At 40.3% G+C, this 23,376-nt stretch overlaps 1 protein-coding gene across 1 annotated transcript in view; it reads left to right on the top strand.

The window, feature by feature from the left end:
* The window catches only part of MAP2K5 (mitogen-activated protein kinase kinase 5), a 139,940-nt gene that overhangs the window by 3,213 nt on the left and 113,351 nt on the right, over positions 1-23,376 (top strand). The window contains exons 2-7 of the mRNA XM_042803808.1: positions 4,947-4,995; positions 10,273-10,340; positions 15,092-15,161; positions 18,977-19,017; positions 19,754-19,821; positions 22,518-22,566. Coding sequence (XP_042659742.1) covers positions 4,947-4,995; positions 10,273-10,340; positions 15,092-15,161; positions 18,977-19,017; positions 19,754-19,821; positions 22,518-22,566 — 345 coding nt within the window. The remainder of the gene's footprint in view (positions 1-4,946; positions 4,996-10,272; positions 10,341-15,091; positions 15,162-18,976; positions 19,018-19,753; positions 19,822-22,517; positions 22,567-23,376) is intronic.

The following is a 23,376-nucleotide window of genomic DNA, read 5'->3' as shown; positions in this document are numbered from 1 at the left end:
CTGGAGCGTTTGTGTGGGAAACTCTGTATGTTGAGGCAGCCACGAACCGCTGAGTGATGCCCATGGCCTATGCTGCAGGCACTTCTGTCCCAGCTAAGCACAGCTGCTGAAGCGAGGAGTGTACTCTCGTGCAGTTTTTTCATTTAGCACAGCAGAGCACTGTGGAGAACGGCACCAGGCTGGTGGCCACGTGTCCTGTTCCCTCCTCTACGCGATGCAGGTTGAGATCACTGCGTTAACAGTATTCTGGGAAGATACAGCTGCCGCAGATGGCCTGTGGTTCTCTTCACCCAGCTCCTCTGCGGACACAGGTCTGTCTCCAGCCATCTGCACGCTGAATTATTTCCACCCACTGATAGAAGAATATGAATGGTTCCTGGGTTGAAATGTCCCAGCTCTTTGTCAGGTGAAAGTGGATAGATTTCTGCCTCAGTTCACATCTGTGTCGGTGATGATAATTTCCAGTTACGCACTGTTAAGCTATTGCATTGAGGGCAGCGGTGACAGCAGTACCTCTGTTTTAACTGGAAGTGTTGGATTATGTATGGTGAGTCAGGAGGTGATGACACATTTCTCGCCATCAGTGGAAATCTCAGATGTGGGGATGACGGGTGTTATGACAGTGTTCAGCTGAGAGTGCAGCCATGCAGTGGTACCGTTCAATGATTGTCATTTTCATGTCAAAAACCCTCTCTTGTGGACTGTGAAATCTTAAGAAGGAAGAAGTTTAATAAGGTTTGAACTGTCTCAAGGCCCTCATTTATCTAACTGATTGTGTTTCAGGAGGTGCCATCACAGTGTGCATATGCACTTAATTTATCTCGTAACTACAGAAATTAAATGAAGTAAGGCTCCGTACGCTAACGCATGGTAGATCTGGCCCTGCATGTGGCTGGAGAGGGCAGGAGCAGGGCTGACCCAGGCTGCTATTGTCCTTCTGCCTTCCCTGTAATTTCCACTCACCTGGTAAGCAATTATGGAGGGCTTTTGTGTTAGAGTATCAATTAAAGATAACGTGGAGAATTGAGACATTCCCTACTAAGGTAAATTACTGAATAGCAATAATCCAGTCAGACCCCACTGTTTCCCTTACTGCCCATGTCTCTCTAAATTGAAGACAGAGGAATGCAAGGTACCCCTTTTTTCTCAGCTCCTGCTGTTTGGGGCCCAATCAAGCTCTGAAAAATCCCCGTTGTTTGCCCTGTTTAGCTCTGGTCTGGCTCCGCGTGCCGCTGTCCGGGGCACGGCGGGTGCGAGCCTGCTCCCTGCACCCCTGGTCCGAGTGGTTTGATGAGAAGTGCCATCTCGCCTGGAACTGCAGAAGCACGTTTGCTAGCCAGTTCCAAAAACCAGGCGCGTACCCCCAGATCTCCAGCATTGATGGGAACTGGGGGCTTGGGGGAGCCTTGAATTAGCTGTGTGGTAAGGCTGTTCTTCCTTCTAAGCTAGGTCTTGTGGTGTACTTTGTATTAAGAAAGCCCCATAAAATTATCTTTGAGAACAGTGAGATTTCTTTTTTTTTTTTTAAACACGATTTTTGCTAATTTAGCATCACGGAAGCATGAACAGCCTTGTGAATACAAATGAGCCTAGCCTTGCAGGGCTTCACAGGCTGGCATGCAAGATTATTTCCATCCTCCTTTTTCAGAAGAGAAGCTGTGGTGTAGAGTTACCAAATATCCTGTCTGTAGCCACAGAATAACCTGTTGGAGTCAGGAGTCTGGTGCTCAGTGCAACGTCTTACATGCTAAACGACGCAGTTCTTAATTTTCATCTGCTCTAATTCTGTCTCTTGGAAGAGCCTTTACAGGTACTAAACTGTGCAGCAGGTATTCAAACTGGAAAACCTGATGCCTGCGGGCTGGTGCGGGTGATTGGCCTTGAGGCAGTCGGATGGTGCTTGACCCGTGGAAGTGGCACTGCTTGTATGCTTTGGGTTAGGTGTTTTCTTGATTACGTTCCTAAACTGGCTGCTAAGAGTTGTTCTTCATAATGTCACTTTAAATATGTTCTGTGTATATCAGCTTTGCAGACCTGTAAGTTACTAGTAAACAGATTTATTTTAAAGGCGCCACTAAAGGAATTACAACAGACTTATTTTTTTTTCATCAGACTCTAGGTTTGTTTGCCCTGGCTGTCACTAGAGTGTTTAGGCAGTTGGTGTTAATTTAGGATAACTTCATGATGTCATACTGAGATAAAACAAGTTTTAACTGAAATGGGAGTGAGGGCCATGGGTTCAATATTTACATTGCTGCTTAAAGTATTGCTTTCACATTGTCTGCTTTCTCACCCAGGGAAAGTGCTCCACAGCTCTTCTAGAGAGCAGACTTGATAGAGTTCTTGTTTCAGCTGCTGTTCCCTGATTTTCCTCCTCATCCTTAGAGGCTTTTCAGTTTTGTGAGATGAAATAGAAGCTGTTATCTATGTGAGCCCACTTGAACAATGTCTAGAAGTTGTAGTATTTTATTGTTTGTGATCTCTGTTGTGATAGTAGAAAATCATCATGCACACGTAATCTGTTGAAATTTAGAGTAATCTTTCAAGCTTGGGTCACTGAGAGGTCTGCTGAATGTTTGAGCATGGAAGTCTTGTGTAGCTGATGAAAATAACTATGGTAACAACAGAGTAATGGTGAAATTTCCCTCCCTCCCACTCCCTGCAAGGCTAGGTTTTCTCAGATGCGTTAATAAAAATATTGAAAGTCAACCAGGGCAAAGTTTTTGTGGCTGTTGGTAGGGTTTTCTTTTCAACTATTGATTTAGTGTAAGACAGAGTTATGGCGCATAGTTCTTAAATTCATGTGCTTGGTTATTACCCATTTTAAAGAAGCCCCAACATATAGAAAAAGTTATTCTGACGGGGTGTGTGAGTGTGTAAGAATTTATCATCACTGTTTCGGTGCTATTGTGGATTTGACAGTCCTGGAGCTTTCCCAGCAGATATTTGGGGCCATCAAAACTGTCGCTGTCTCGGTGCCACGCTTACGCGCCTCTTAAATACAGTTTTTAAAGACCCCAGAACTGGGGTCCTTTTCTGCTAACAATTTTTAAATCCGTTTCATGGAAGCAGCTGTGTGCCCACATAAGAACATTTACAAGTGGCTTAAATCTAACACAATTAAAGTGTGTTTGCTGAGGAATTTTCAGTGCTTAACCAAATGGATTTAGAAATAATTAGTTAGCCGTAGAGTCTTCTGTTTAGTCAAGACTTTAATTTCTTGTTAGGAACAGAGGATGCAGCTTGGCTGGCTTTTGACTGAAAATTCGACAGAGCTGTCAAACCCTATAGAAGTATTTAAATGGAAGAATTTTTGTTAACGTGGTAATGTTTTGGGTTTGTTTTTTTTTTTTCTTTATTTTTTTGGTTCCACAGATTTACAGTCTATGTAATTAGGTATGCTGTATTGCATGTCTTTTTGTATACAATTAATAGTTTAAGTTACATATTACTGATTTATTTTAGCATCAAAAGGAAAAGACAGCATGAGAAAGTTTTAGAAATATTGTTTCAGTTAGCTCTGTGGAAATCTTTAGGTTGTTTTTGTGCTTTCTCATTGTATTAATTGTGTCTCTTTAGCATAGCACGGAATGTTTAATTTCCTGGTTTTAGACTAAACAAAAAATAGAAAAACCAGAAATGACAGGACCGTGATCACTAAAGCTTTGGTATGGGGGGGGGCGGGGGTGCTTAGCACCCCGAGATGTTCGCAGTGTATGTGCTACAATAAATATTGTTGTTCATTAATTTCTAATCACTTCGTGACACTGTCAGTGGAGGGATTGTCTGACATGAGAAATCAGGCAGCAGGAAGGAAAAAACCATGCTGTGCATTTATGCTGTGCCCTGACATGACATATTGCAGCCTTGCGAAGGCTGACAACAGCACATGCACTGGGAGGCCAGGATGACTTCAGTCTGAGCAGCTATTTGTCACTGAATTTTGAGTAAATGCTGTATATAAAGGCTAAAAAAAAAAAAAGTGTGTGTGTGTGTATATATATATATATATAAAAAAAAGAGCTGTCTTCCTCTTGGTTTAGTTGTACAGGGAAGGCTTATATTGGCACCGCACGGCATGGTCGCAACGCCAAGGCTGGAGGTTGCCTTCTAGGTTAGTGCTTCCGCTTCTCCAGGTATTTTAACCTTGTTTCCTCCAGTGTTTGAATCGGTCCACCAAGTTTTGCAGAAGTTTAAACTCCAATTAAGAATGACAGAGAGCTCTCCAAACTTGGCGGCTTGCGTGGAGTGGAGAGCATCTTGAGGCACAGCGCTGCTTTGCGAGGCAGCAGCGGGAGCTCGGCGCAGCTGCTGGGTCCCGGCGCTTTCCCGGGCCGTTGCAGAGTCAAAGCAACAAAAATTTGTTCAGTCTCGCAGCTACTGTTTTAATTCCCCGTGGCAGCCCTAAACCCAGCCGGAGCTGTTGGTTACCCTGATGTTCCTGAGCTGCAGGCAGGGCAGGAGCTGGGGCTGTGCGATGAGGTTACCCTGTGGTGGGAGAGGGGACCGGGGCAGTTGTTTGGGGGTGAAGAGGAGGAATTGGGGTGATGTAAGCAGAAGGACCGAGAGAGAAAACATCCTTTCTTAAGTAAAAAGCCATTCATAAACCTCTGTTTTTATGACTGACTTCGATGAGTTAGTACATTTTTCTATCACCTATGGACAAAGTCGATTCTTTAAACTGCAAGATCAGACAGCACTGACTTGTTTGCAATTATGATTGAGTTATTTGTAAAGATAACAGTTTTTCTCAAGGTAATGTGAAGAGGAAGGGAAGAGCACTATGATTTGTGGTGTACGCTAAAAAGTTTGTAATTTTGGGGCAGTGGTGAGTAGCAGGTCTTTAGGTTTTCAGCCTGCAGCTGGGGAGTGATTAAGATGATTTACTCTAAATCATCTCAGGCATTTTCCATTTGATATACAGCTAATTCTTCTTTACATTTTAGGATGTCATCGGTCAAGTTTTGCCAGATGCAACGACAACAGCATTTGAGTGTAAGTATGACTTGTATAAACTGTCTCCTTTGTCACATTACAGGGCTGTCATTTATTAAATAAATAATGTTTATGTTTGTTATATGTTACAGTTAAATATTTATGCATTAATGCAAGTTTAATGTTGATACGGAACTAAGCAATATTTTATTATTTAATCACATCTTGAATGAGCATATTTCTACAATATAGCTTTAATTACCAGCATGACCTTACCGTGCTCTTACTCCTCACTGCAATTATATTGCTCGAATTAAATGAAAAGTATAAAGTACCTGTTAGGTCTAAGTTTTTGAAATTTTAATCCTCCATTGAAAGAAACCAGAACAGCAGCTTTTACAGAACTGTGGTACAACGTACAGATTTTGTACCAAATATAGCAGCATTAGAAATTGAAGTTTCCTCTCACTGGAACAAACATTTGTTTTTTGCTGGAAGGACTGCTGTCTGTTTAGTTTTCCTTTTTCCCTTCTGCTGGGCTCAGGCTAAATACACCATCATCTCTGTCTCCTGGGTGAGGGTGGGAGGTGGCAGTAGTTACTCAGCTTCAGCTCCTGGAGCGGGTAGGAGAGCTGCAGGGAAATGGCACCTGGTTACACTTGGGCAGCAGTAGTAACTTCTAAAATGCCATGTGGGCCTGGTTGAGAAGCTGGGAAGAATAATTTCTGTGTAGGATCTGAGAAAGCTGTAGGTTGGCATTGCCCGTAACAGCACCTGAACCTCGTGGAGGTGGTTATATTATGCTTTTGCTGAGTTAGGAAAGCTCTCGGTGATCATGTTAGTGCAGATGTAGACCTATATGTGCTAATCTCTATTTCAGCTCTAGTCTTTGCACCCTGTTTGTTTTTATTTTTGGCGGGATTCCTGGAGGATTGTCCTATCTGGAGAGCAATAAGCTGCAAAGGGGAGTCAAACATCTGTGTCTTGGGGGATAAGATACCGAGCTAGATTTTTCTTCCAGGTAGAGAGGGCTCCTGCTATTCCCTTTTAATGTTTATTAATTCTTTTTTTCTATGTAACCCTGTGTATTCCTTTGATAGAGATGGTAGCAAGAAGGAGCTGGAGGGGATTAGGAAGTGTTACACAAGTAAGGCAGTGATGCTGAAGAGGAGAGAGCAGATACAACAAGATAGGGCCTTGCATTATTAGTAGTATTTCTCCCCTTTCTAGAGCATTATGGATAATTCTGTGTGTAGATAATCAAAAGAAACATTGTTTTACAGTCCTTCAAGTACTATTTAGCGCTTTCCATTTTTCTTTTCATATGTTTATGTTTTCCTCTCCTAAAATACCAGAAACCTAAGAATTGAGATTGTGTTATATCTCCGTAGCCTCAACATTTCTTCTGCCTTGCTTTTTAAAGCAAGACTTTCTTCAGAGACCTGAGCAAAACCAGGCTCCAGACCTTGCCTTTTTTTTTTTTTTTATGAGTTGTTAATATTTTTTTTACATACCTCCCACATTGCACATTAGCTTTGTTTGAACTTCATGCACCAGTAGCAGTCGCTGCAATCAGGGCAGTAGCCCATATTAATGGTACCATGTGTAGAACTTTCCTGGAAATACTTATTTCGTTGTGTCTTCTAACATCTGCTTCTGTGCTTTCAGTTCATGTCTCTAGTCTGTCATTTACATCTGCACAAAACCATTTCCCCTGCCATTTAACTGGCATCTAAAATATGTTATGTATATTGATGCGTGATTTTCCTGGTTACTTTTTCCATATCAAACGCCTGGATTTTACCAGCTTAAGCTGCATCCTCACCTGCTTCATTGCTGCTTCAGATGTGGATAATTGCCAGCCGTTGTAGGCTCCTCTACTGTTTGTTCAGTCATTGTTATCTACAGTGTACCATCCACTGCGGCTCCTACCTGGGGCTGCTCTTCTCCTGCTGTTGGACCTTTATGTGGATTTCTCCACTGTTTTACACATCGCTACAAATAAAATCACTAACAACATATGGCCTGTTATGATCCTTTTATCCAAACTCTGCCATTTTGTATATTTGTGACACACTGCAGATTTTGTGAAGATTGCTTCATAATATTTGTTTACCATCTGCTGCACTCTATTTGGTATCTTGTGAGGATTTCTTCCTCCATTTTAAGTGACATTAGCAAAATCCAGCCAGTACGTAGGCTTTTTTGGTTCTACTTTTGCTTCCCTAATGTGCTGGAAAATCGTATTGCTGTGCTCTAGGCAAGTAGAGAAGCCTGGAAATCTTTCTGAACCCATGTGTCATCATATCTAGCTAGTTTTTGGGTTGTGCCCACTTAAATGTCATGATAGGGTGGCAGAGGATCTTTGCACAGATACAAGAAATATATATATTTTTTTTCCCTGGTTTTGCTCTTTAGAAGCATCACCTGGCTAGTTTAGATTTGGCTTTTTTAATGCCAGGTAGCACTTTCTGCCTTTTCATCAGCCTATTTTATCATTTATTCTTTTTGTACCACCATCAGGAATTTTGCAGTTCTGGGAACTTTGGAGTTAATTTCTTAATCATTTGCAATGAATAATGTGTGATTATTTTGTTGTTGTTGTTGTTTTTATAAATATTTTGCAAGCAGGCTCTAAGAGTTTTTCATCTTTTTTCTTTTTTTGGTGGTCCCAGCTCAGTTTGCTCCCTCAAGCCAGGTTTCTTTCACAGCTTTGAACTCTGTATATTCATCCCTCTGTCGTATGTTTGCCCTCTTCTGCTTTTTACTCTGATCCCTTCTTGCTGGTGCACGGCGTTCATTGTGTTCACTGTTCCAACAGCTGCTTCTTCAGCCTTTCGAACTCCGTTCCACATTGCGACTGGGACTTGGGTTTCGGCCAGGTAGCAGTTTTACAACTCCTCCTCCTTTCTGCTGAAAATGTTTCCAGGCAAGGAAGCATTCAGTTTCAACTCACTAACTCTTCTTAATCTTTTCATCATTCATGACTCGCTGCAGGCTGGTAACCCTAGCAAGTAGTTTTAGCAATCTGGCAGTTCACCAGTTAAATTTCCATGAGACAAGGCTCTTGTAGGACACTGCTGTGCTATCTAGTTCCTCTTCCAACTTCCATGTTTCCAGTGTCCCTTAGCTCTCTTCCAGTACATTTTTAAAGTGTAATTCTAAGTGTTAGGGTTTCTTTTAATTATTAATATTATTTCTCTATTGTTTTGTTCTCTTCTGCATTATGTTGCTCTTTTCCTTATAGCCTCAGAATTACCTGCTAGGTCTTCAGAGGCAAAATGAACAAACTCGTTTTCTGGAGTAATTTTAATTTGTTGACTCAGATCTCTTCCCAGATTCTTCTGCATAACTAGGAGCAAGAGCGAGTTTTCATCTAGGGGTATAATGGCACTTTTTAATGCTGATGTAGTCCACAGGGGCTGTGATTGGAGAGAGCACGTCTGTAGAGATGGGGACAGACAGACAGACAGACAGACAGACTGCCCCCAGGCTCTGCTCGCATCCCGAGCTGGTCAGGAGCAAACTTGCTTCGGTCCCAAAGCCGTGTAAATGCACTCGCTCATCTCCACGTCCTCGCCCTTTGGTATTTAACCAGTGTTTGAACCCTCGGTGCACGTTAGCTCGGGCAGAGATCTTTTCTTTTGTGACCGTACGGCTTCCTGACCGGCGTGCTTGCGACTCGGAGCACGGGCAAAATTGTTCTGGTCTGCCCGTCCTCGTGTGTGTGGATGTGTCCTGACACACATCGGCTTTCAGGTAGAGGTGGGGGTCTCGGGTCTTTTAACTATCCCAACTCAAATGGGCCTGCGTGGTTGAGATTACCCATCATAGATGTTTTCTGTCAAAAAGGCGTGTGGAGTTGTCAATCTCTGGTATCAGTTGGATGTTTTGTTGTTGTTTGGTTTTCAAAGAGCTCCCTGTCCAAAGGGAAAAAAACAATGTAAAACTAGGCTGTACACCAATGTGCTTTGGTTTTGTGGGTTTGGTTTTTTTTTTTTTTTTAATAAGTATCTAAGGAAGATACTTAAATTGCAGCAGGCAAAAATTGGAGACAGATCATTAACCCCTCCCTTCTCCCCCATAGCTAGAGCAATAAAAAGAAATGAACGTTTTGAAGCTGATTTGGAGGGGAGGGGTCCGTTCCGTTCATCTGGCGAGCGGTGCAGCTCGCCCGTGGTGTGGGTGTAGGAGCTGTTCCCGAGGAGCGGGGCAGGAGGGGACGGGGTGGTCGCCCTCCCGTCGGAGGGGAGGAACCGCACGGGGAGCCTCGGCAACCGCGGCTGGTGACACTGGAGCGTGTTGTTGCACCAGCTGGTGCTAATGGCGGGGATTGAGCCCCCTGGTAAATCTGCACCTGCTGAATCCCGCCATATGTCTTTGGAAAAGTCTATTCCTCCTTCAGATCTTCGTATTAATAATTCTTTCTGAATGCCTTGCTCTGCTGGAGCCTTTCCGAATCTCGCTCCCTTTCCCATGGTTCTATTTCTCCAGCAGCCTCTTTCGTTACGCCAGAAGTGCCGTGTCTGTGCGTTTGTGGCCGTGCCCGAGCACTCATCACAAACCCGTGATTATTGCCTGGTAATGCTGCTCGAGCCTCCTGCCTCCTCCTCACCCACACTTCCACTGTGAACAAAGACGCAGCCTGGTTTTGCTCATTCACAAACTTCTGCCTTTGTCTAAATCTCTCTCTATAAACGTTGCGGATTTGTGTCTGCTTGTAAGTTAATGTTTTTAAGTCAGGACTGCTGTGTCATGAGGAAGCCGAGATGCCTGTAACGATTTGTAACAGGCATGGGGGCAGAGGGGTGGGAGGAATTTGGTATAGGGCAGGGGAGATGAGGTAGGGTTGACAGTAAGACCAGAAGATTTTAATGGGAGGTATACAAGTCTTTTTTTTTTTTTTTTTTAATTTCTAGTCATTCTGATGAAAGAAACTGCCAAAACGTGATTCCATCTGAGAGGATCGAAGCACACTAAGAAACTACATTCTGTTTGCTGTGTCAAAAGAATACCTTGATAGGTTTCAGCAGGGGGTATTATAGCATGTGCAAGGCAGTCGGCTTCTGGAGAGGGGCTGGCAGTAAAGGGACTGTTGAGAGCAAAGTTTTGGGCACTTTGTTCATGCCCTCTTTTTAGATGTAATTGTAGTCTCTGTTAATTAACGTTTGGAGTCACTGTACATTATTATTTCAGAGTACCCGGTTACCTGTGTAGTTGGCTTATACATTCTTTGTATTTTTATTTGCTTGTAAAAGTCCAGGTAAAAACCTTACGTATTAAAATTGTAAATATCCTTCTTTCATTGTTCATGAACGTAATACATTTCTTTGTTAGATGAAGATGAGGATGGTGATCGGATTACTGTTAGAAGCGATGAAGAAATGAAAGCCATGCTATCCTATGTAGGTATAGTATAACAAATGTTAATATTTTCCATGTTTTCTGGTTTCTGCTTGTGTATTTTTGCTTGTATCAAAGTGTTAACGTCAGCTGTAGTGTTCACAGTACAATATTTCTGTATTAAGTTCACAGTACGATACTCCTGTATTAAGTGTAGGTGTTTAAAAACTGTATCATATGAGATATATGGACATTCTTGACTTTTTGAAAAAAGAGACTTGTACACTTACTGATCATATCATAAACATTAAGAATAATGCATCTTAATGACTTTTGCATTAGGTATAGTGCAGGCTAAATGGACTATCAATTTCTTGTATTTTTTATGCAGTACTTAAAGTAACGGCTCATTAAAAATGAACCCCTGGGCTCTAAAAATTTTTCAAAATCTACTTTCATCTGGAGACTTTCACCCCTCCTAACAGAAGAGTTTCATTGTAGCTGCAGGCTCAATATTCATAGAGGATTTAAAGACGTATTTTCTGTTTTTTAATATGAGATATATGCGTGTCTATGTGTGCCTTTATGTACGTAGATGTGGGTAAAATCTCTATCTAGATACCTATAAATATAAAATCTGTCTCCAGAAAGTATGCAGTTACTGAAACAAAATAATTTGAATGGAACTTCAATGTATCTTTCATGTTGCAGTTGTAAGTGAAAAAAAAAATCATTTAACATTTCCTTTCAAATTAAATTGATAAGCAGGAAAATAACAAATGGGTGTTTTCTCTCTAAGCCAGATGGAATGCTAGTTCCTTACAAAGCGCGCTTCTCGCTGGGCTAATGCCTTAACTGGGTTTATATCAGAAACAAGCCCTGTTCAGTACCTTTTGTAGGTGGTTTGGGTGGGACTGAATGTCTTGGTCGGGCTCAGTCGCCCCCAGCTCCCCGGCGCAGAGGGAGCGGAGCGGGGGCGCGCTTGGATCGCCCACGTCTTGCGCGAGTCTCTGCTCGATGGATCGCTCTTGGGCGCGTGTTCTCCAGCCTTTGGCAAAACCCCGTTGTTGTGAATTTGGCACATCAAAGGATCGATGTGCCCTACGAAGGGGGCTTGTTTCCTAGGCTTCAGGAGGGCTGGTTCCGACCTTCTTGATACCTTCAGAGTTTGTACTATTTCTTGCCACGCAGCGGCTGGGGTGGACGTTCGTTGCCTGGAAGTCTGTTAGCAGACCTTGGTTCAAAGAGACTTCAGTCATTGCCTGTGACTTAATCCTGGGGTGAAAGAAGTGCAGGTTCCAGATGCTGGTGATTGATCTCTGTGAAACTCAAGGGGCTTATTAAATAAACCCCACTCATGCGCAGTTTTCTCTCCAGAGGAGGTGAGACCGTTGTAATACAAGTTCGATATTAAAGACAGTTGTGTGAAAGAGGGGAAGAAAAATCTTGCTCGCTTGTTTGAGGGGTTTTTTAAGTTTTGTTTCATGCAACTAGATCACTGGTGATGATTCCCCACTGAAATTCCTTGTATTTCTTGATTTTTTTTTTTTTTTTTCCTTATAAATGTCTGCCATTTTTGCTGTTAAACTGGAAAACTTGAATTTTCCTGGCACAGTTTTAAGATTAATCATGCTTTTGTAAGGTCATCTTTTTGCTATGCTTCCAAGCTTACTGTTAAAGTTTCAGTACATTAGAGTTATGATTGCTCAACTCTCTGCTTTCCCTTAAAAATTATGGGATGTCTGTAAATGACTTCTTTCCGCTTGAGCAGCTTTTCTTCTCTGAAAATTTCCCCTTCGGTTTTAAACTAGTTTTCTATTTGAGTGTTGCACTGATGTTTTAACTTTCTAACATCCTATAGGTGTCATTTTGGGATATGTTTATAAGAAAACAAATATTCTTAGCCTGCAAGAAAAGTAATGAATCTACTGTAATCTTGAAGAATATACCGGGGAAGAAAAATACTAATTTTTGAGTATTTTGAGGCCTGCAACAAATATGGAGGATTAAACAGCTGCTGAAATATTTCTAGGAATTTTCATATAGTGCGATTTGCCTCCAGTTCTGCCTAGTATTCTCCAAAATGAAAGTGAAGGGTTTTCTTTTAGTTTAAAAACATAAAAATAATTCCCCGAGAATACAGATCTCTTCTGTGCAGGTGATGTTATAATTGGGGAACATGTTTTGCATCATGCAAGACCTCTTATCTTTAGGTTCTTTGGTATCTGAACTTGACAGTAAGTTATTTTAGGCAGTTCTGGAATTATTTTAGAGTACGCAGAAGTACTTTGTATTGTGCCTATGCAAATATTATGGAGTGGTAAAATTATTTTTCTGTCGTGCATTGTGGTTAATTAAAGACAGACATTGAGTAGCAATGGAGTTGCACTTTAGCTGTTGTCTTGTATCAGTATAAAAAGGCAGTAATTTTTTTGACAGCCACTGATTGGAAAGTTGCTTGCAGCTTTCTGAAAGCAAGGGGTACATGCTCTGGATCAATAACTGGCAAATTTTCCATTAAAAAGAATACCTGAACATTGTTCCAAATAGCCACTGGCATCTTAATTTTCCATGGAAACCTCAAATGCTCATGTGTGGAGGACAAGTCATTTTCAGACAATTTTTCCAGACTACTTGTTAACAGTTATTGCTGTCCCAAAAGGTTGACAGCTTACATGATTGATATTTCATTTACTTGTCATCACTGTTTGAGTAATGGAGAGGCCCATGGTTTTTTCTTTCCCTCTTTTTTTTTTTTTTTTTTTTTTGGTAGGAAACAGCCTCATGTATGTATATTTTAGTTTATTGTTCTAGAGAGTATATCATATGTTTATATTGTGTATATATATGTCTTCAGGTCATAGAATGCCACTAGTAAACTGGTAATAAAAAAGTTTGGTTTTCTTAAGCAATTTTGGTCCTCAGTGGAGCTGGCGATTCCCTCACAGATCCGTAACTATTAAGTACCGGTGATGCATTTTTATGAAGGGACGTGGGGGAGGATTTGACATGTTATTCGTGACACCCCCCCCCTCCCCCCAATACAAAATAAGTCTATGGGGTAGTCGTGACTCCTGAAAAACCTCTTGATCGTTTCAACAGTGGGCTTTTGTAATGAATAGCTTTGCTCTGTATAAGCACAGCAAAATCACATGTCACGCAGTTATTTAAGATGTGGATTTGTATGTTTGTACGCTAATATGAATGAGATGCCCCCCTCAAAAGTCTGGTGGTGAGATTTTGAGGGAAATGCTTTTAGCAGCAGGCGTTGTACTAGATGTACTCACAGGAGGTGAGGCTGGATCCTTAAACCCTCAGCAATATTCTTCATAACAGTTTTTTCACAAAAGGGAAATTTCTTCCTGCTTCTTGACACAAATGTGAAAAACAGTTGCACTGGAAAAACTTCTGCGTATAAATTGGCCTTAGTGTCCATCTAACGTTTGCTTACTATAGTTCACGTGTTTAATCCCATTGTAAGAAGAAAGAAAAACGTTTATGTACCATTAGGTAGCTCATACACTTTCGCCTTTTTTAAGTTGCATAAGGAAAAATGCTTGCATTATGGGAAACCGTTGGTGTGAGTGAAATACATGTGTTTGATTCCATAGAGGCTTAGAATTTTTTTTTTCCCTTGTTGACATCCATTCTTGCCAGTTTGAGTAATAGTATCACAAAGCGCTGGTAACACTGACATGCTGAAGTCTTAGACCACACTTGGCTGGTGAGAATTAGCATGAAAGTCAGTAGAGCTACACTGATTTATGCCACGAAGATCTGGCCCACTGCCAGCGTGTTTGCTTCAAAGATGTTCGGCGATTGCAGAAGAAACGCGCCTTGTGATGTGGTTTCAGTATTTAACACATGGTGATGAGAGACGTGGGGATTATAGTCAGTAAACTCATAGCAAGGTCCGTCTCCTGCCCTGGGATTGTCTGGTCGTAATGTTAACTGTCCTGTCTGGTGAGCATTCACCCCTCCTCAGGAGTGAGGGTCAATTAAAAAAGGCTAATAAAGATTTCAGTTTATTTAATCCAAATGTGTATTTCTTCATTTAATGCCACTACTCATCCTCATCCTTGTGCCGCTTCTCAGGCTTCCTCATACCACGTTGCATATTTTCTGCCTTCCTGGGTCTTGATGTTCTCAGATACTTTTGCATCCCTTTTTGTCCATTCCTAGCTTTTCTTTATCAGTAAACGTGCCCCCGGATCGCTCCCAGCTCTTCCTGTGGAGTCCCAGGACTCAGTGTGTGCCTGGGGTGGTGTTCTGCATACGCTGCTGTGCGTTACATTTATCCGCTAAGGGAATGCACGACATCTCCGCTTATGTGGGATGTGGCCCCAACTGCCCTGACTGTGCTTCATCACTGCAAATTCTTGGAGAGTTTCCAGATTATTTCCTCCCTTGGAGTTTTCCTAATTGCACGGTTTCTGACTATATTTACAGCACTTCTTTGTTTCCACATTTGACTGGTTTTCCCGGCTTCTCCAGGTGTGGCAACTGCTGTGTTTGCTGTAAATGTTTCATTTGCTCGCTCTTCTGAAGCTTTTCCAGGTTTCAGGTGGGCCTGAAACTTGCTTAGCTGAGCCAATAACAGATCCCTGCGCTGGGTATCGCAGCCCCTTGGTTACGTTCCTCCCGTGCCGCTTTGTTGTGTGAACGTTTGCAAATGGTAAGAAGGCATTCTAGAGGCTGATATGTACCATGGCAATTTTTAAAAAAAATAAATACATTGAATTAAACAATCCATAAGTGCTCTTACTACTATTCATATGTTACTGAGTAATCTCTTTCTTTAATCTCTTTGCAGTATTACTCCACTGTAATGGAACAGCAAGTAAATGGACAGTTAATAGAGCCTCTACAGATATATCCGAGAGGTAATGCTTAACAAATTCTAATCAACAATGATGATATCAGTAAACTGTTTCATCAACAGTTATGTTTTTGGGAGGTTTAAATGCACGTAACGTGATGTTTACCTCTTAATTTGGATAGAAGAGTTCATTATAGTGGGGAGTGTAGCGAAAACTACATTTATTGCATATAAAATAGCTAATTTACTGGAGTAAATTAGACTAACAAGATTCACTTTGCATAGTACATATTTAAGTACATTTAAAAAACTCATCGGTGATGATTCTGCATGTATTCAAACCAAAGCAGATGAATAACTTAAGTTTGGGGTACTTAGGAAAATTGGGCTTTGTTAAGATCTTCTAGTATCATTAATTAGTCTAACAGACTTGGGGAATGTGTCTGTTATTGTCCATTTTGAAAACGGGAACATGTTTGTTACAGAAGCTCTGTCTGTGACACATTTTATTTGAGATTTGGGCACTTAGCAGTGGTATCAAAATGATCACAAGTACTTTAATAGTTCTCCTGAACAGGGAAAGATGTAATCAGTTGTGTGGGCTGAGGCAATTAGAAAATAGGTCATCTACATCCTGAACAAAAATCCGTAGGCAGCTAGTTAGGTTTTGGGAATGCACTGCTCTCTCTGAACTCAAATAATGGTTAAAAAAAGACTAATGTATTACATAATTCCGCTGATTCATTCAGATGCTCTCGGTATATCCAGTCTTTGAATCTGATTCTTAATTGATGAAACAGATAAGGTTTAAATTCTCCAAGTAAATCTCCCAGCAATAAATTAATTGAAATAATTAAAAATTAAACTCTTCTCACTTAACTGATATTATACAAATAATCATACTATGAGTTTCCCAATTAAACATTCCAGACTTCCATTACTTACAACTCTCTGAAGTTTGAATTGGGCAATTAACCAACAGCCTTCTCAAACACATGCTAATAAAGTCTCAAAAGGAGGCTGGGTTTCCTGGTAGTTTAGTATGCTCCTATGGAAAAGAGACTTGAATTCAGAGGGAATATGGAGTCTATTTTTCTTTACGGCTCAGGCTAGCAGGATCCAATTGAGAGGGGGACTCCCATATATATATATATATACACACACACACATATATATATCTATAATATATATATTATATAGTATATATTATATATTATATAGTATATATTATATATTATGTATTATATATATTATATATATATAATATATATATAATAATAAATATATATATATAATATAAAAATAAATATATATATAATAATAAAAATATATATTAAATATATATATATTTGAGCTGTGGGACTCCAGAGCAACGAGCAGCCGAAATGTGTTCTCGTGAGATGAGCGCAGGGACAGCTATGAAGAGGGAAGCTATCTTCTGCTTCTTCCCAGGCTGGGGTGTGAGGGTCTCAACCTTTCTCCTGAACCTCTTTCTCTAGAAGGCCACTTAATTACTGACATACACTTTGTCTAAAACCGCCGACCACCACTTGCAAGAAATAAAATGCTTGACTTTCACGTGGTTTGGAGAAACTAATGAAGTGGATGATCCTAGTAAGTGGGGAACCCTCCTTGGAAGTACAAGGCAATTAGATATATTTCCTCTTAAGCGAACAGTTCAAGGAAGTTCTGGCAGGAGGTGCTCAGTAGCTGGAGTGCCTGAGTGTTTAAAGGGATGTTTTGAGATTACAAATCAGGTTTAACCTTCTTTTAGATTCTCCTTTTGGGTTTCTGAAGAACCAGCCAAGTAGATTCCTACTCCTGCTGCTGTTTCCTTTTTCTGTTTGCTTGACATCCAAGGATAACCTTTGACTGTACAGATTCAGAATTCACACTGCTGAGCATACGGTCCCCATGTATTATCTCCACATTTTCACCACTGGCTTAGCTACGCATGTGTCTGCTGGGTGTTTCCTCGCAGGTGCCTTGCCACTTACTCTGAATTGCTTCAGAGCTGAGTTGCTGTTTCATCTTTCCAAATCACCTTCTTAAAACATTTATTCTTTCTAGGTTACAGCTTTAAAGCTACCTTGCACTCCCTTCATACCCAGACTGCCTCTAAGTTCTGTTGCTGCTCTTTTGCAATATCAAACAAAATAAGCTTTTCTGCCTTTTTTTTTTTTTTTTCTGTCTTGTCCTGCCTCTCTGATGAACCATCCCAATTTTTCTTAGCCCAAGCACTTTTCTTTCATGCCCTTTTGGCCATGTCTCTCTATGTACTGCAGTTTAAAGCCCGATCAGTAATGTGCAGCTTTTCTGCCTGTAATTTAAGGTTTTTCCCTTTTTAACAGCTTTCTTTGCAAGCCTGATCTTCCTTTGAGTCCTTTTCCCCTTCTGCCCCTCTTGCTTCTGAGGAAGCTCCCAGTTGCTGTCTCCAGTCTGCTGCTGAAAACTCCTGCGTTCCATAAAGCCTGCCAGTAGCAAAAATGTCCATGTGCCATCCTGTGGTACCTTGGCTGTGCTGTACTCTCTTAATAATTTGAAGGGCTTCAAGGGGAAAAATTTATATTTTGTCTATTAAAAAAAAAAAGAAAGCAAGCATTGTTGCTGCCTGGGTCGTAAGAGTGAGAGAGTTTTTTTAATTCTGAAAATAAATCTCTATATATGCATATACATAAACACACACGTATATATCTCTCCTGTCTATGTTACTTATATCCCATCTATGGAATGCAAGGTGAATATACCATCCAAGTATGTGTCATTAAAAAATATTATTCTTTTAATATGTCGTTCAAAATGTTGATTTTAATCTACTGCAAAAATATAATATGCTTATATGTATTTTATTATAGTTTATTGTTTTCTGGTAGGTTTTTTTAAAGCCCACAGTATCATAATATTTTTCTTCTTTAAGATGCACATGGTAATTTGTAATGTCATTTAAAGGCGCATGGCCTGGCCCTAACTGATGTGTTTAATAACTATCATCTGTGTCCTTCTGACTAATAAATAGTTCTGTTTCCTGCTGTCAAAAATTGAAGTGAAATGCATGTGCATCAGAGAAAGAGAAAAATCAAATTCATCCCTCCTCAGACAATCAATCAAAAGTGACAGGCCCTTTAACATACAATTTGTAGGGCACTGTAGTTTTAAAATGGGAACTGTCTGTAACATGTAGCTAGAAGCCTTTGTGGCTTTAGCATTTGACAAAAGCACATCCACCGAATGGAAGAACAAGGCAATATATACTTCGAGAGACTTTAGGAAAACACTTTCTCCTCAAGCAGCAGGTCCCTCTGTAAACCTAGATATCCTCATAAGATGCCACGTTTGTACATCTGTGTCCAAAATGTGGCACTTCGTATTGCATTTATCTGGTACTTGGTTTCTCGAGGCTCACTGCTGCTGCCCCTGACGTGTTTTTTTTCCACGTTTAAAACAAGCTGTCTGCATTTGACAATATGACTAATTCATGATGTGTGGCAGCTGATTCCTTTAAAATACATCTTGCAAATATTTCTGTTAACTGCCAGAAAAAACAAAGCGTGTGAAAATATAGTGACATAAGATTTTAATTTGAATTACAAAAAGAATCTGATAATTTAAGCCAACAGTTCTCTTGATTTTGATGCGTTTTAAGCAGAAATTAGAATTTATATTACATGGTGTCAGAAAGCTCTTAGCATTTATAAATGCTCACTCCTGCAAGTTAAAAATCCTGGTTCATAATTCCCACTCTGGGTCTTGTGAGGCACTTTTCAATCATTTCTCTCTGCTAATTTTGGTGTCACCCTCATTTCTTTTTAAAAGATTCATTTTGAGCAAATTTGTAAATGGCCCTGATGTGTTCTACAATTTAGTCAATTACTGTTTCAGCCTGCAAGCCTCCTGGGAAACGGAACATACATGGCCTGAAGGTACAAATTTCAATAATTGTTTCAGTAAAGTTAGATGGATTTGTAATGCTGTGTTCCACTTATTGAAATGTCAAATAAAACTGCACTTTCTTGAGCTCTGACAAGCAGATTTTTTTTTAATTTTTTTTTTTGTGAGGGTGGGAGAAGGATTCATCTGCTGGGTGTTGGCTGCGATATCTGTATATGCGGTTTTATTAAAAATGGAATTGCCTTTCTTTTTGTTTTTAACCTCTGTTAATAAGGTTCCTAAATTTTAATATTCAGTTTATCAACTAACGTCTGCTGCTACTTCAAAGAGTTTAAAAAACCCCACCGTATTAATTTGATTTCAGTAATTTATCTAAGTGTGGAAGGCACTGCAATGAAATTCTTTTAGGTTGTTTGATTCGTACAGGTATGCTTATTGCTTCCATATTCATACTCATTTTGAAAGGCAGAATACTACGAACATATTAAATGATTGTTTAGTTTTTAAAAAGAGAATAAATGGTGGGCGTGTCATCTCTTTTTCTGTATTATTTAGCTAAGCTTTTAAGATGCAAAGATAGTATATTGTAGTCCGTGAATTGTATAGCCTGCTAACCTACATACAGGCGAGACCTCAACCATCGGCATGCCTAGCAACAAGCTAATTAACCTTCATAGTGAAATGAGAAATTCATGGCAAATTACAGGTTAATTAGAATAGTGTCCTCTGAACACAAACGACTGATAAAGATCCTTTCCCTGCCCGCAGGTAAATACGCGAGCAGGGTCTGCTAATAATAGCAGTTCGGCAGTCTCGGATTCCCTTCCAAGCAATAGGTAAGAGTCAAGAACGGGAGCATATGTTTTGTTTTTCTTTTCTTTTCTTAAAACAAAATGGAACCTTGTGTGCGGTAGTTACCAGCGATAAGCTTGATGGTGAATAACTTTTTCAATATGACTACTGGGCACGCAGGAGTGAAGCGGGGAAGAAGAAATTACCTTGATTCATGGATCTTGTTAGACTCGTACTGCTGGTTGTTCAGGAGAAGTATTTTCTGCCAAAAGAAATAAGTCTTTGCTGGGTATTTCAGATGGCTTTGTCCTTTAGAAAACATTGAAATGCTGTTTGTGGGTGAGCTAAATTGTTTTAGTTGATCTAATAATCACTGTCTGTGGCAAGGTCTGCATGCTTGGGTTTTTGTTGCTTATCTCATTCCAGGATTCTTTGATTTTGAAATTTGATACCCGATTCAGTAGGTTTATCATTGTGGGATAAGATTTTTGAAAAATCTGAACAGCCTAGGAGCCCTGTTTCATACAGTTTCAGCAAAGTTTGGGAGTCCGTTTCCCTTATCTTTCTTTTTAGATTCCAGTCCTAATTTGAAAACCCATATTAAGATCTTAAAATGCATGAGAACTCGTTCTCCTTTTTCTTAGAGATCTGTTTTTAAATACTCGAACACAAACTCCCTTTTATTACATGAACTGTTGCAGTAAGTCATTATACTCAATACTGATGTTAAATAAACAAAAAACCCATAAAAACCCATTATGTATTTTTAAAAGGAAATAGGAAACGTCTGGCTTCATCATCTTCATAGAAGAGCGTATTTGAAACGTGGGAATAGAGATCTCTGGAGGTCCCTTTCAACCTAAATTATTCTATTATTCTAATAAGCACATAATATTACATTTATCTGTGCATCAGTATGCTGCTCCCTTTTCTCTCCGAGAGCATTTTGGGGGGGGGGGGGGGGGGGGGGGGCGGAAATGTTTTCGCCAGGGATGGACATGATGAAAGACACAGTCAGCCAGCACTGGGCACGTCGGGGGGGTGAGGTGTCGGTCCCCGTTCCGGCAGACACGGCGACGTGCACGTCCCACGCGGCCCGTCTGGGCGCGGTAGGAGCGGTGTGACGTGGCGGCAGCGCTGGAGCTGTGCTACGGAGGGTGGCCCCATTCAAGTACCGCTAAAACTGGTTTTTGATTTCCTCTTTAGTGGCTTTGTTAATTGAGGAGATAAAAAAAAAAAAAGCCAATACCCTGTGGCAGTCTCCTCTGGCAAAGTTTGCCCCCCTTCCCCTGGGGAAGATTTGCTGTGTGTGGCGGTGGTGAAGATCCCGTCCAAGACTTTTTAAAGAAAATAAATCTGAATGTCTTTATGAACTGCAGTCCTCCTCCCAATCTATCGTGCCACTAAATAAAGCTGCTTTCTGTTGCTGTTGTGCTTTGGTTTTCAGTACTTCCTCTACTTTGAGCTTGTTCTTAAAGTGCATTGAAAATGAGGCTTCTAGAAGATTCTTGTCACCTTATTTGGTGGTTAATTGCCATTCCTTTTCCGAAACCTTCTGCACTATGAGTTTTGTTTTTGAAGTAATTGAAAGTCTCTCTTTGTTTCATGTTCACAAATTGTTAGTCATGAAAGATGACAAGATCAACTTATGTTTCCTTGGAAAACTTAATTTTTCTTTAAAGTAGTAGTGGGAACAAGAGGCCTATTAAAGAACAAAGCCACCAAGTATGAAATCTGTGTTTTCACTGTTCTTGTTAATAATAATCTGTGATCAAGACACGTGCACATGCCTTTCAAGAATATATCATTTTGTACTTTTTTTTTTGTCAACTTGAGTAATAAGAGCAGAATGTCTCTTTGAGATTAAGTTTTGCAGACATATTGCTACCCAGGCAGTTTGTTGTGTTGAACGTACAAGGAAGAGAGTTTGTCAGGAAAGGAGGTGAAGCAGTATTCTGCGGGTGGGTGGAAGTAGTTTGAAGCCATTAGTAGTTTTACCTACAAAACACGCCAAGCTGATAGTTGCAGTTTGTTAAAGTTCTCTTACTAGAAAAAAACAAGAGGGGCCATTTTGCGTAATGTAGGACTACTGACACAAGGGTAGTTTTTCCTGGAAAAGCCCAGGGACTGCAGCAGCAGGTTGACCTGGAGCGGATGCACGTGGCAATCTGGACTCAGTCCCTTCAATTTAGGCACATCCCCGAGATGCCTAAACCAGGAGTTGTACTCGCCTGCTCACCCTGCTTGCAGTCCACGATCAGTTGAGGTGGTGAGGTGTCGTCGACGGTACACCCTTCTGCTGCAGATTTACAGAAATTACTGAGGGATAATGGCTTAAGGAGTTCTAAAACAGGATAAGCACGTGAAAACTAGATATGAACCTTATTTTCCCGTTGGTTTTTGAAACAGCTGGTGTGTGATGGTATTTTTTTTTTTCTTCTTTGAACTGACAAACAATAAGTTGTATCTCAAAGGGCAGTGTAGTCAGGTATCTAAAAAAGCTGGTTTGTAAAGCTGAAAAATATATCGATTTTCTTAAATGTTCATTGCCTCACCACTTATGCTGTCTACAGTTTGAGGAGTAGCTATACTGAACATCAGTCAGCATTGCTAAAGTTAAATCTTTCAGAATATGTAACCATGAACTTCACCTTATGGCTTGTTGTTTCTTACAGTTTCACTTAATTTTAGAGAATGAAATGGCGGAGTCATTAAAAATAATCGCCTCTTATTTTTTCAGCTTAAAAAAGTCTTCTGCAGAGCTGAAGAAAATACTTGCAAACGGCCAGGTAGGTGCACTGAATTGACTCTTAGCTACATGCATGTCTCGTTACTGCCTAATACTGCGGTGATTGGCATACCACAAATAGGTGGAGAGATGCTTACTGCTCATTTAGCTGTAATGTGTTCTTTTAATACAGAACTGGAGGGACCATGAAAACCTTCATTATATGAATGAGTTATGTGTCCTGATTTACTTTGATTGGCACAGCAATTTGCTTTCCATTTCTCAAAATGTGCTAATCAGATTTAGCTCCAAATAGATTGAAGTACCTCACACATGTTGCGCTGCTGCCACAATTTCAGGGAAGAAAGTTAATCAATTTTGAATAACCGAGTCAACTGCTCAGTTAGAATGTCCTTCGTATTTTTTAGGGCAGTAGATACTTAAATATTTAGCAGGTTCTTGCAAGGAACAGCTCTGTACTATTTGGAATCGACTTCTTAACAAAAAAAAAGAAAAAAAAACACCAAGCAAAACAAAACAAAACAAAAAAAACAAAACAAAACAAACAAAAAAAAAACCAAACCCCACAACAAATGAAGGACCAAACCAAAACCCCAAAGTTGTAGAAAGCTGTCTTGTTACTTCTTCTTCCTGTTCCAGGCATTCAAATTCTGGCACCCAGAACTGAAAGGTTTAATGTAACAATTGATGGACAAGTGGATATCCCGGACAAACGGAGCAATCATTTCTTACCCGTTTTGAGCTGAATGTATGGGCAGGCTTACAGCAGCATAATGACATTAAATATACACCATTAAATTAAACTACCTTAAAAGAATCCCGGATTCTCCAGCAGCAACATAAATATGTT

Source organism: Tyto alba, unplaced genomic scaffold (genome assembly GCF_018691265.1).
Source record: "Tyto alba isolate M040663 unplaced genomic scaffold, T.alba_DEE_v4.0 Super-Scaffold_41, whole genome shotgun sequence".
Taxonomy (NCBI): Eukaryota; Metazoa; Chordata; class Aves; order Strigiformes; family Tytonidae; genus Tyto; species Tyto alba.
The sequence above is the reverse complement of the archived record's forward strand: the minus strand, read 5'-3'. Positions and strand labels throughout refer to the sequence as shown.